A 12,232-nucleotide genomic window follows, 5' to 3' on the forward strand; every position below is an offset into this window, starting at 1 on the left:
ATGTAAACGGTGTTCCCGTGCGCTGCTCTGGTTTCGGTGTTCCGTTGCGCCAGAAGCGGCTTAGTCATGCTGGCCACATGACCCAGAAAAACTGCGGACAAATGCCGGCTCCCTCGGCCTGTAAAGCGAGATGAGCACCGCAACCCCAGAGTCATCTGCAGCTGGACTTAACTGTCAGGGGTCCTTTACCTTTCTTTACTAATTTCTAGCATGGAGCCCTGATCCTTATTGGGAGCATAGTGGAAGACAAAAGATTAAAGTACCCCTACTCAGTATGCTAGATTAATTAAGATTAACTCCCTTTGGCAAATTGATCTTAGAAACACCTATGGCCACAGATGTGGAGCTAACAAACCTAGTTTGGTCCTTAACTGCATTACCTTTAACTCAAGGCAGTAAAGTCCTATACTGTATTCAGATGGTAAAAAATGATTTAAAATTAAATCCCTTCTTCACTGATTTAAGCCCCACTACATTTCTCTTTAAAGTCATGGCTGGTGAGTGACGCGGGGCTGGATCAATATAGCACAGGAACCTCAGAAAAACTGAAAAGTACAGCCATTAATTAAAGAGAGAAAGATGTTCCTTAAGCGACTAGTCCGGGCCGCCCTCCCCTGCGGAGGCAGAGGCTGCCTCTGAATGCTTGCCAGCTGCTGCGGAAAGACAGGGCAGCGTTGGCGGCCTGGGTGGCCTTTGGCCAGTGAGCAGGCACCGTTCCTTACGCGCCAATGACGCACGGGACTTCCCTGCCCGTAATCACGCAGGGAGAGAATGAACCGCCCCCGCCGTGCAGCAAAACAACATTAGTCCGTCAGCTTGTTCCTCCCACCAGAAGGGGACGCTAGAGAGACGGCCGCAAGCGGTTGGCGGAACTTTCGCGAGCGAAGTGCATTCTGGGGCCGACGAAGAAGAGACGACGCTTGCTTCTCCCTCGTCTTCCTTCTCTCGCTGGGATTCGGCGGAGCCCGCGCGGCACTCTAGCCTCCTTTCTCCCGCTGTCGCGAGACGCGCGTCACCGCCTCGCACGGTCTTCTGCTTACCTCAGCCAGGAGCTCAAAGAAGGCGGAGGGCGACCCCGCTCGCGCGTCCTTCCTTCCCGCCTCTGCCGACGCTGCGCCCGCTAAGCAGCACCTGACGCCGCCGCCGCCGCCATGCCGAAGAATAAAGGTGAGGCCTGGCCAGACCTCCGCCTCCACGCGGCGCCTCTGGCCGCCCCTCTTCCCTTCGAGGCTCAGTCCCGCCCCGGGATACTGCGCTGCCTTCCGCGCCCCTGGGCCTGGCCCTCCGCTGGGGTTGAAGTGCGTCGCCTTCCTCTTTCGGAAGAGAGGCGAGGGTCTTGTGGCCACCCTTCCTTCTCGCGTCTTTTCCCCTCTTCCCTTCTTTCTCCCCTCGCAACCTTGCAGTCTCCCCCACCAGAGTACTTACATTCGGATTTAAGGCCCGCCTAGTTCAGTGGGCTCACTCCCAAGTGTGTGTCTTGGAAGAGAATCGTCCTGTATTTATTGCATATATTCAATACTACACGTGTGTGTAGGATCACACAGCCTTTTTAGGCCGTCTGGGTGGGTGGGACCTGTACGGGAATTGGTGATTTAAGACTGTGATACCTCACACACACACACTTTAGGCCTGTTTCCTCACCTTTGCTTCCCTTTCATTTGCTGTGTCTTATGATTATTGGGTTGGTTTTGATTATTTGGTTTATGTTTGTTTTCCTGGGGCATCAGAGCCCCTGAAAGACATTGGTCACTTGATTCTTCTTAGGTCCTGTTGGCCTTTTTTTGTTTTTGTTTTTCTGTACTCAGATGAACACAAATATACTCTTCGAAAAGACAGAATGGAAAATAAAGTGTGCTTGGTGTTTCTCTTAGACCCAGCTTCCTTGCTGAATAACTGCTTATTTGAAATGGTTAAGTGTTTAGTGGCTGTCACATCCTGTTTGGTTGTTGCCTGGTCAAGCCTTCAGGATGGAAATTGTTAAATAGCTAACTATACATATCCAGTTAAAAGTATTTTTACCCCGATTTCCAATTAAATATGATTCCCAGAATCATTAACAGAGATCAAGGTAGCACCTGCCTTCAGATTTGCAGTCTAAACAGCTGATGAATTTGAGTTTTGATCTTGAAATTCAAAGTACACATTCTCCTGCAATTCAGGATAAACTGTTAGCATGAATGTTTTCCAAAGTGTTATACAAATCTTTTCAGTGCAAGAAGCTCTACGTCAGGCATAGGCAAACTCTGGCCTTCCAGATGTTTGGGACTACAGTTCCCATCATCCCTTACCACTGGTCCTGTTAGCTAGGGATGATAGGAATTGTAGTCCCAAACATCAGGAGGGCCGGAGATTGCCTATGCCTGTTCTATGTCACTGTTTACTTACATACACATAGATATATGTGCAAAAGAGTTACATCCATTGCCTTTGGCAGAAGAATTATTTTTACACTATAAATTCCATTAAATTACTAGTTTGATATTCATTAGTAGCTACTACACACACTGAAAATGGGGGGAGATTGTTCTGTGATTTATTGTTAATGCCTTTAATGCTTGGCAGGGGGTTGGACTCGATGGCCCTTGTGGTCTCTTCCAACTCTATGATTCTAGGTGTTAATCCATATTTTCTACATGGTGTTAGTGTTGTAGAGGATACGTAAGCTATATTCTGTCTGGTATAAACCTGCCTTTGGTTTCCACGGTTATTTAAGTTTCTGGTGTAATATACTTGAATATGCACTAGATTTGGATGAATAATGTACTACTTTTCCTCTTATAACTTACTAAACTAGAAAAATTGTATTAGTATAGCTAATTCTGTTAGCTAACTACAATATATGCATTTGAGGAAGGGAAAATGTCTGCAAACCTTAGCAGAACTATAGCTGTTTATTGGAAACAAAACACAAGTAGTTGTGTTACCTTTTATTGGGGATAAGTCTATATTTTGTACCTTTATTGGGGAATTTGTATACTTTGTATCTGAATTTACTGAATTAGCTCATAGGAGCTGTTACTATTAGTTGTAGCACTGAGAGCGCCTTCCAAGTCTTAAATAAAAATTAACTGCCTTAGAGCAAGGAACATAGAGTGGGTTAGATGAAAATCTGCTATTTCAGAAAAAATTCAAATTCTCTTATTTAAAAAAAAAAGCTTTTGGGAGGCCTGATATGCCATTAATTTATTCAACACAATTTTTCATGCAGGATTTCAAATTGTGGTTCTCCATTTTTTCTTGCAATTTAGGTAAGGGAGGTAAAAACAGAAGACGAGGTAAGAATGAGAATGAATCAGAAAAAAGAGAACTGGTGTTCAAAGAAGATGGACAAGGTGAGACACACAGTTTTGTTATCCCCTATGAATGCAGTAACATTTTATGGTTAATGTCATTGGATTGCCGTGGTTTTCTGGACATGAAACTTTTGGAGGAGACATATTTGTAGCTCTTTTTAATTGGGAAAGGGAGAAAACACAGAACTTGCATGTTTAATTCAAACGAGAAGTACAAAGATACGTGTTCTCTACCACCTTTCTCCTCCCCAAAAGAAAACAGCTTCTATGCAAAATTAAAAGAAACAATGAGCAAAGCTGAAAGAACAGATTGAAACATGTGATACAGGATATAAGGAGAGGTAGAAGGGGTTGGAGAAGGGTTTAGAAAAATATAATATTTTGGTACAAATCTGGGCGTCTCCAGAGATATTTGCTTTAGCTTTAAATGCCAGATGGTGCTTAAATTAGCCTTGTGAAAAATTTAAGAAGATTGAAATGAGTGAAAATCTGATAAACAAGATTTCTTTTTTAACATTGTGTGTGTGTGTGTGTGTGTGTGTGTGTGAGAGAGAGAGAGAGAGAGAGAGAGAGAGAGAAAGAAAGAAAGAAAGAAAGAAGAAAGAAAGAAAGAAAGAAAGAAAGAAAGAAAGAATGAATGAATTCAGGAAACATAACCAAATAATCAGCACACAAGCATGGTGAACTAGGGGAATACAGTAGTTTGTGGAAAGGATTTCTAGTTCCATTAGCCATATTTTCTTTTTGAAAAACACATTTTTTAAACTGATTGATCAATAATTTTAATGTATATTTTATTTTATGTTGACCACTTGGGAGTTTTATGATACAAGGGTCAGCTTGTGGATTTAGTAATCTGGTAGTACTGAATGTAGTCATATATTTTTGGTGGCTGGATCCATTTTTTGTGTTCAGACATTTTAAACTCAAGCAGCTGTGAAAAATCTGACATTTTGCTTCTGTTTATTAAATAGCATATAAGTTTTCACAGAGTCATAGACTCTTAGAGTTGGAAGGGACCCCCAAGGGTCATCTAGTCCGATGCCCTGCAATGCAGGAATCTCAGCTAAAGCTTCCATGACAGATGACCTCTGCTTAAAAACCTCCAAGGGTGCACCACCTCTCATGGGAGTCTGTTCCACTGCTGAACAGCTCTGTCAGAAAGTTTTTTCGAATGTTTAGTCAGAATCTCCTTTCCTGTAACTTGAAGCCATTGGTTCGAGTCCTACCCTCCAGAGCAGACGAAAACAAGCTTGCTCCCTCTTTTTGGTTATGCATACAACTGTCAAGGTTTAGCTGCTGTTTCATGTCTTTCAGAGTATGCCCAGGTTATCAAAATGTTGGGAAATGGCAGACTGGAGGCATTATGTTTTGATGGTGTAAAGAGGTTATGTCACATCAGAGGAAAGTTAAGAAAAAAGGTACGTATTTTCAACCAATGTTTCCAGTGACTTGCTAGAATGGACTCTGATTGAAGTTAACTAATGAATTTCAGAGTAAACAACAAATATTTGTAGTGATTCCTCTATAGCATGACGCATGTTACACTAGTTTGCTGACAAGTATGGGTCTTGACATCAGTATTTTGGATACTATTGCTCTACTCTCCTTGCCTTCTGTCAGGTCTGTCAGAACATGATTGATACCACCACTATTTGCCCTCTCAATCCTAGTCTGCTGAGTGTGTACAAAAAAATATTAAAGCCACACTTACTTTTAACAGATCTGCTTCTGCCCTACTTTTTCTTTACTAAACAATTGCACTGCAGCTTCCTCCATTTGACTATCACTCAGAATGTCTTGTTGCTCTTCAATTTTTTCCCCTTTTGAGGGCTCTGTGGTTTAGCTGAGGCGGTTGGTCGGCTGGGAGAAGCCTAGCAAGCGGGGTTGTTATGGCGGGCGAGGAAGAGGTCGGGGACGCGGAAAAGTCTTTTAAGCTACTGGGAATACTTGATGTCAGAAATGTCCCTTGTGCTTGAGAATCAGTGCTCTATGGCTCATTGGGTGGTCTAACTTTGGGTCTTGGACATTTTTTGGCAACTAGCAGAGTGAGACGATCCTGTGACTTTGGAGTGGGAGGTTTTATCCTGACAACATTAGGATGTTGATACAATAATGCAAAACTAAGGATTCAGCAACGAATGGTTCAAGAAGGGATGAGAAAGAAAATTTTGTATGAAAGCACCCAGTTTGATCCAGAGAAAAAAGAAAAGTGAAGAAAGCCATTCTTGAAACAGCACTTGGTCACAAATATAAGCTGCACTTTCGGGCCAATACGGTATTTCCCTGTCCTCTTTGACATTTATGTCCGTAAAGGGTCTTGCATTCCTTGATTGCTGCTTTTTATTCTCCACTTTCCTTGGTGATCACACTTATTATGGCTTTGTGGCTACCATATCTATTTTTCTACCACCTTTGATTATATTTCTTCCAACTTCCCTCAAACTCTTTCTTGGTTCTGCTCTTCTCTACATTGTGAGCGACTTTTTTTATTATTTTGAATTTCAAAAAATCCAATGATGATATTGTTGTTAGATTGTTAATGAGGAATAGTCTTGGGTTTGTAGGTTTTCCTTAATTATTTGTTTGAATTTTAGGTTTGGATAAATACATCAGATATCATACTGGTGGGTTTAAGAGATTACCAGGTAAATATTATTGTTTTTCTTTCTTTTCTTGGTTTTTGTAACTGTAAATGAGGAGTCCCAAAAACCTGAGTTGCTGGTGTAAACATTAAAAGCCCAAACACCTTGATCCCCTGTATGGGCCATATTTTATAAACCTACCCACACCTGCTGGCACTTTATTCTTATCATTTATTAAATTTGTATACTGCCTTTCATCTGTAGATCTCAGGGCGGTTCACAAGGTAAAAACACAAAATACATAATAAAAACAAAAACAAACCAATAACTTCCCCTTAGGAAGAAGGGAAAGGGATAATTAAAATGTATGGAATATGTGCTAAAGCTTGCTTTGTACAAAGCCCAAGTTCCTCAGCTTTGATAACTTCGTATTTCAAAAAAACTAATGTATGCTGAATCTTGAACATAGCTGGTAAGAGAAGACTTGTCTTCTCTCATTTCTATGGAATTAATCCATTCAGCTTCTGTCTTGGCTAAGTGTTTTGGGCAAGGATCGTCTCAATAGGTTATAGCCCCACTGCCCACATAATAGAATAAGTGACTTCAGTAAAGGTGTGGGGAGAACCCCACATTGCAGCACTTCTTATGCAGTAGTGAACCATCTGTCCCTTCATTCATCGTTCCTGTCCTCTGTTCATTGGTAAAGCTTCAAGTCATGCACTGGTCTATGTGTGTATTTTGAGTTGCGCCTGTAGTTTCAGTAAGACTAATGTGTAGTGTAGTATCGCCTAGCTGTGTCATATACCTACCTTTCTCTGCAGAGAATGGGGTGAGAAGGAGAGATTTCTAGCACAACTAGGAAGGCAGAAGCACTACCACAGACCATCAATCTATCCAGTTCCTATAGTAGGCTCAACATAAATGAGAAAGGAAGTGGGGTAGAATCAAGCAATAGCAAAGTTAGTAAATTACCAATTTTAGACACGCTTTGGTTCATAAATATAATTAATTTGGAGCTTCTTAAGAGTCAAAAGTAGCAGAGATGATGCGGCTAAGAAAGTGTAGCTTGACTTGTAGCATCTACAAGTTGAGCTTTATAGTACATAGCTCATTCTCCTCCCCTCTCACTTCCAGATTTTCTAATAATAATTTTTAGTACTGAAACTGTTTTTAGTATACAAACTTGAAAAGTACATGCCTCTGCTGAAATAAGCTTTGTCAGCAAAAATTGGTCTATAACGGGGCTAGGAGGTTGTCTTCTTCAATATATAGGGCTTGATAAGAAATAACAATTTAAATGTCCAGTTAAAGTAAGTTTTGAGCTAGATTATTACCCCCCCCCCGAAATACTACTTACTAGTAACTTAATATTATTTAGGATAACAAGGCTGATGTCATTCTAAAGTACAATGCAGATGAAGCCAGAAGTCTGAAGGCATATGGAGAACTTCCAGAGCATGGTAAGAATGTCCTTGGTCATTTCAGAAGCTGTTACGAATAACGGGGGTGGGGGGACTCACAGTAAAACAGCTGCTAAAATGTGTTTCTATTTTGTTTTAATTTCTACTAGCCAAAATTAATGAAACTGATACCTTTGGGCCTGGTGATGATGATGAAATCCAATTTGATGATATTGGAGATGATGATGAAGATATTGATGATGTAAGTACATGGAAAGTATTAAGATGGTTGTTCAAGGGTAGAGTATGCTAACACTTTGTATCATTCAACTCAAGTTATATTGCTTGGCCAGGGGTCTGCAAATTGTAACTGAGCCTGGTAAGCAGAAATGTAGAATAATGGTTTGGAGTGAATGTAGAGAGCCTTTCCTTTTCCACTGAGCAAGAATGATGTCAGTGAAATAAAATTATGCCCATCATGCATAGTCATGATAAAAGGGCAACCAAGAACAGCAACTCAAGCGACACAAGATATTAAGCTTATCATAGATTATATTTTACATGCTATAGTGAAATTGTAATTTGTGACTTTTCATACTTTTCTTTCACTTGCAGATCTAAATGGAACTGAGGAATACATTCCAACTCCACCTCAATAATTATTTTGCTTTCAAGTCCATATCTTAAAGAAGACTGAAACTGCATAACATTTGTAGTTACACCAAACCAATATATTGCCCAATGTTGAAGTATTTATATTTCTTTTAAAAACAGATGATGTTGGACTCTGAAAAGTTAAATGAAATATTACAACTATTTTTGCCTCTTTACCAATTAGACCTTTACATCTGTGTGTAAATACACTTCCTTAAACTCCCTCATTTGCTTCATCTTTTTTCACCACTAAACTTCACTCAATCTGTTTTGAAATAATAATAAAAAATATTGCCCTATAATTATCATGGAATTTTGATTGAATGTGCAGGCTAGTGCCCAGTCTGCCAGTGCAGTGTTTTTTCCTAATACCCCTTGAAGTTAAATTGTAACATTTTGAAAATAGAAAAGGCAGAGATTGTCTATAAAATTCATAATGCCTAAATCTGCTTTTTAAGTTTTAGCTGCATGTTATTTTTATACTGGTTTTGATATTGAATTTCCTCTTTCACAGATAAATTTGCCATAGTGAGGGGAGAGATTTTTTTATTTTGAAAATTATGTATGTTTAAATAGCTGTTCCCTATGTGGAAGTGGTAATGCAGAAGTTAAAATAGTAGCCACACCAAATTTAAGTTGTTAATTAAACTGAATGGCTTGCAATGTTATATTGTAACTTAACATTTTAACAGGTGCTTTTGCCCTTACCTTAAAAGTTCAACATTTATTATATTATACATATTTAGGTTAGATCCTGAGTTCCCAAGAGCAGAACTCTAGTCACAGTATGGCTTATGTTGATTCCTCCATCTTTGACTCCTGGTGCCTCCTGAAAAGGTGTTCTGGAGAGTTGGAGAAACTTTTGAAATAGCATATGAGGTGGTGCTGAGGTCTATTGGGGAGGTATTCCCTCTGGAGTCCAGTCCCTTTGGAGAATGGATTTCAATTCATTTAGAACATTTGTTCCCAAGAATGGTCCATGGACCCTGGGGGTCTGCGTAATCCACCCAGGAGATCTCTGGCACCATTCACATAACAAAAACTACCATAGAGATATCAGTATTTTCAAAAGTACGGGGTCCACGGTTTGGCTTTTGAAAAATGGGGTCTGCAGTACTTAGCTAATTGGGAACTATTGATTTAGAACATTCTTACACTTCAATAATAAAGAGGAATGCTCAGTTGTATCCAACACTGCACAAGCAGATTTCTCTGTGTGAAGCAGAACTTTCTCCCCCCCCCCTTTTGCACCTCCGCTCGCAACTGCTCTGGAGAGTCTGCCTATCTCTGGAGCAGATTTTGATAGTGCACTGGAGGGGGGGGTAGGCAACTGGGAAGAAAGTTCCATTGTGCATGCTGAAGTCTGTTGTGTGAATGGAACTGCAGTGTTTGATCAAACCCATTATGTTTAAAGAAGGTTTTCACTTTCAATTCCATCAATTATGAGGTACAACTGAATAAAGGTTTTTGAGTTTGAGATTATAAATGAGATGAATGTTAAGTTCTGAAAATTTCTATCTGAAATTAACCAGTTGAGAAAAAAATTGAACGAGCATTTTCAGTTTGAGTGGGAGTAGCACACCTAAAAAGTTCAATAAAGACTAACATAGTCCTAATAATATTTAAAAGTGCTAGATTGGTTTGTGTTTCCTTAGTGCCGTATCCCTATTTTAACCAAGGATAATTAATTCCTGTTAACTAACTGATTTGTCTGCAACAGTTTTCATAGAACACTCAAGTTCTTAAATTTTGTTATGCAGCTAAAGTTTCTTAACTGAGAAAACAAGAATTTCAGAAGTGGAACTGCATACAGCCGCACTTGTGTCTAACCACACATATACAATACTGTTGAATTGGCCTCTGCTCATTGAGTTTTGAAGTTGGTGGGGTGGAGGTTCTGCTCAAAGTTACTGAAGTTCGTATATTGCTTGCCTTGTGAGTATTTGATATCAGATGAAGTAAACGTTTTGGTGTTAGTGTGTATTTTATCCTTTGTAAACGATGGAGGAGAGAGGTGGGGGGTTTAAAATTCACAAAACCTATATACCTGTGTGCACAATGTGTTGCACACATTGTATATTTTATGTGGGATAGATTGGCTTCTTGGTCTTAGACTGATTTAAGACAACAGTTTAAGCATACTTTTTAACAACATTACAATGTGCATGCTTGGTTAGAAGCATTTAATGGACATGAGATCGTGGAAGTCTTGCCACTGACAATGTTTCTGATAATGCTAGAATAAGAATATATGCTAGATCAGGACTTGTCTTGTGCAACATCCTGCTTCCCACAGCAACCAATCAGATGCCTATGGGAAGCCTACAAGCAGGATGTAAGAAAAGCAACCCTCTCCCTGCTGTTGCTTCTCTACATCTACTTTCTCCACACAATGCATAATGTTATACACCTCTGTTGTGTGTTTGTTGCCTGCTTGCCCATTTTCCAAACTAAAAAAAACCCTATGTGTAATCTTTCTTCATAGTGCAGTTGATCCATCCCCATGAATGATTTTGGCTGCCCCCCCTTTTTTCTACCATATCAAGTTGTAAAATATTCTTGAGATGCACTGACCAGAACTGTACAAGTATTCCAAGTGTGGTTGCACCATAGATTTGTATAAATACATTATTTTTGATCCCTTTCCTAGTGATCCTTAACACAGAATTCACCATTTCCACAGCTATTTCACATTGGGTTGACATTTCATTGAACTATCCACTATGTCGCAAGATTTCTTTCCTGGTCAGGCTATGCCAGTTCAGATGCCATTCATGTATGTGAAATGAGGAGATACATTTACATATATTTGCCATAGTATGCATAATCTTACAGTTCTTTTCATTGATCTACATTTGCCATTTTAGTGCCTATTTCCCCAGTCTGAAGAGTTTCTTTTGGAGTCTCAATACCTGACATGGTTTGCAGCGCTAAATATTTTGGTGCCTCAGTATATTTGGCTACCTTGCTGCTCACCCCTAACTCTAGATCAGTAATGCACAAGCTAAGAAGCACAGGTCCCAATACAAATTTCTTCAGGAAATCTCCACTACTCTCCATTATGAGACACAGGGATCTGCTCTACAACCTGGCAGTGAAAACAGATGCAAAGGATTGATTTAGGTTCCCTGCAATCTCCTTTTCCTCTTTTAGCACACCTTGGACTCATTTGTTGTGCGAAGGTCCAACTGTCTCCCTAGAATGTCTCTTAATGTATTTATAAAATGTTTTATTGTTGGTCTTAATGTTTCTAGCAATACAATCCTCATAATCTTTTAATTCCTTTTTGTCTGCTTGTATTTCTTTTGCCAAAGTTTGTGTTCCTTTTTGTTATCCTCATTTAGACAACTCTTCTGTTTTCTGAAAAGTGTCTTTTTGCCTCTCGTCTCTGCTTGTTAACCCTTTGGCATCCTCATAGCTTTGGTCATACCTTTGCAGATCTGTGGTATATATTTTAGCTGAGTTTCTGTGTATTGTGTTTTAATAGCTCCCAAGCCACTTAGAGAGATTTGACCCTCTTGACCAGGCTTCCTCAAACTCAGCCCTCCAGATGTTTTGAGACTACAATTCCCATCATCCCTGACCATTGGTTCTGCTAGCTAGAGATCATGGGAGTTGTAGACCAAAAACATCTGGATGGCAGAGTTTGAGGAAGCCAGCTCTTAACTATCATTTTCAAACTTTTTTTTTCACTAATCCCTCAACAAACTTCTACAGTGTTCAAATAATGCTTCTGTTGGACTTTCTTGGCAATTGTCTGTTTCAATATATAATGAATTTGATAGAGCTGTAGTACTGTAGTTTCCAAATGGTTTAACATTTGCATCTCTCAACAGGTCCTGGGTGCTACTTAAGATTAAGTTCTGTGTCACTTCCCATCTGGTCAGTTTTAGGACCAAGTAGCTAGGGCCCAGATCACCCTGGGCCTTTTGCTCAGGGGAATGTTAGTACTTTTTCAGTACTAAATAACTTTGGAGGCTTGCTATTATCACTCACACACAATGGTTCTGGGGAGTTGTATCCCCTTTTTAATTTTTTGACCATATTCCAGAGCAACACCTTTCCCTTCCTATTGGATTTAAATAAAGATGGAACTCTATTCCACTCATTCTTTCAATACGTAGGGTCCCTCTCCAAATGTCTGTGTCATGTGGATTTTTCCTTTATGGCTATGGACTTCTGGCTGGCTATCATCCCACTGCACTGCCATTGACTATTTCTACTCTGTTCCGATTTGGATATTTACACATTCTCATCCTCATTTCATCCTAAACCAGATGCTCTCCCATTCCTGTCAGAT

General features: G+C 39.9%; 1 protein-coding gene and 1 pseudogene across 1 annotated transcript; both read left to right on the forward strand.

The window, feature by feature from the left end:
* Window positions 1-882: 882 nt before the first annotated feature.
* EIF1AX (eukaryotic translation initiation factor 1A X-linked) lies at window positions 883-11,209 on the forward strand. The gene is made up of 7 exons (XM_053387082.1): window positions 883-1,167; window positions 3,249-3,332; window positions 4,611-4,714; window positions 5,891-5,941; window positions 7,257-7,338; window positions 7,449-7,540; window positions 7,894-11,209. Exons 1-7 carry the CDS (start codon window positions 1,152-1,154, stop codon window positions 7,897-7,899), a joined length of 435 nt encoding a protein of 144 aa, XP_053243057.1. The 5' UTR covers window positions 883-1,151; the 3' UTR covers window positions 7,900-11,209.
* On the forward strand, window positions 5,128-5,532 carry LOC128413157 (cytochrome c oxidase assembly protein COX20, mitochondrial-like; annotated as a pseudogene).
* Window positions 11,210-12,232: the final 1,023 nt, after the last annotated feature.

Source organism: Podarcis raffonei, chromosome 4 (assembly GCF_027172205.1).
Source record: "Podarcis raffonei isolate rPodRaf1 chromosome 4, rPodRaf1.pri, whole genome shotgun sequence".
Lineage (NCBI taxonomy): Eukaryota > Metazoa > Chordata > Lepidosauria > Squamata > Lacertidae > Podarcis > Podarcis raffonei.

Bases quoted from the DNA above. Each gene is read 5' to 3' on its own strand.
- EIF1AX (XM_053387082.1), top strand. The intron at 5,942-7,256 runs GTAAATATTATT...AATATTATTTAG, and splicing joins TGGGTTTAAGAGATTACCAG to GATAACAAGGCTGATGTCAT. The intron at 7,339-7,448 runs GTAAGAATGTCC...AATTTCTACTAG, and splicing joins TGGAGAACTTCCAGAGCATG to CCAAAATTAATGAAACTGAT.